General features: G+C 60.3%; 1 protein-coding gene across 1 annotated transcript; it reads right to left on the bottom strand.

Moving 5' to 3' along the window:
- Nucleotides 1-18: 18 nt before the first annotated feature.
- Nucleotides 19-781, bottom strand: LOC104983409 (melanoma-associated antigen 10-like). The gene is given in 2 exon segments (XM_010832856.1): nucleotides 19-682; nucleotides 684-781. Coding segments are annotated over 2 exon segments (762 nt in total).
- Between the last annotated feature and the right edge of the window lie 618 nt (nucleotides 782-1,399).

Genomic DNA, 1,399 nt, shown 5'->3' with positions numbered 1-1,399 from the left:
CCTGGATGCTGCTCTGGCTCAGGCCGCCTCGTCCTCCTCCCTTGCAGCCTCTGTAGACAGGGGTGGGAAGGCCCTCAAAGCCCTTTGTTTGACCCTGAGCAGAAATGCCATGACTTCCCACTTGCTGGTCTCCGCATAGGCCTGGGGAACCCACAGGAACTCAGAGCGGGCAGGGTGGCTGTCAGGCACCTGCCAGTATGCCAGGTACCCCTCTTGCACCCACGTGTGGGTCAGCAGCTCCCTGGGCTCCCCAAAGTTGCAGTGCTCACTCTTGACACACACACCCATCCTGCTGAGTGCTCCCCAGACCTTCTCCTCAGGGGCGTTGTCTGCATTCCACATGATGAGGCTGAGGACCAGCACCAGGAGGCTGGCCCTGGGCAGGCCCTGCCCACTGTTCAGCATCACATCATAGGTGAGGCCCATGGTGGGGACCATGATGTAGATGTGCTCCCTGGGTTCCACCTTCTTCACCTCCACACCACAGACCAGCTGCAGGCACTGTGAGGCTTGGCTGAAGACTGCCGGAAAGTGCTCCTGGTTATCCCTAAGGGCCTTCTTTAGCATTTTCACCTGGGAGGTCAGCTCCTTGGCTGGATACTTGAGCAGCAGGAACTTAATCAGGTTGGCCACCATCTCATTCAGAGCTACCGGGGGCAAGGGCAGAGACTGGTGGGGGGGCAGATGCAGTCTCCCCTGCCTCAGGCCCCAAGAGCTGAGCCTCCACTGGGCCCTGGGCCTGGGTCCTAGGTTCTTCCTCGGGCTTGCTCAGCTCACTCATCTCGACCATGAGGGCGATGCCTGGGATCAAACCACAGCCTGAGGCAGGAGTGAGGCGGGGGTGGGGGGGGAATGGGCACATATGGGGGACCACGGGCCTGGATGGTGGAGACAGGGGCTGTGAACAGCCTCAGCTGAAAACCCAGCCTGGACGGCCACAGGCCACTTACACATCTCCTCTTGAAAGGTGCTCTCAGACTTCACAGGGGCAAGCCTCCAGGGCATCCAGTCCCCTGGCTACCTGAAGAAGGAAGTGAGGTGTCTCCCCAGGGTGCAGTCAGCACAGTCCAAGATTTCCACAACTGACAAGGTAGGAGGATTAGGGCCTTGTGGGGTCCCCTCTGTTCTGGGATGGGGAGCCCCTGGTGCACACTCAGGGCACCCTCCTCATCTTGACTCCTGGTACTGCCTGGACCACCTCTGCTCTCTGACTTCAGGACATGGCCCTCAGACCTCTGCTTTTGCCTCCTGGTTCCTGGAGCTCCTGTGAGAGAAAGGGAGGAGGCAGCTGGGGGTATCCTGTGGCACAGCCCTGAGCCTTCTCTGACGGTACGAGCAGTGGACTCTGTGAGGTCCCCTCAGTTTTGTGTGGTGGGAGGTCCCCTCAGGGCTCTCTTGC

This window comes from Bison bison, unplaced genomic scaffold, assembly GCF_000754665.1.
Source record: "Bison bison bison isolate TAMUID 2011002044 unplaced genomic scaffold, Bison_UMD1.0 scf7180017862523, whole genome shotgun sequence".
NCBI lineage: Eukaryota > Metazoa > Chordata > Mammalia > Artiodactyla > Bovidae > Bison > Bison bison.
Note: the sequence above shows the minus strand (reverse complement) of the source record. Positions and strands in the feature narration are given on the sequence as shown.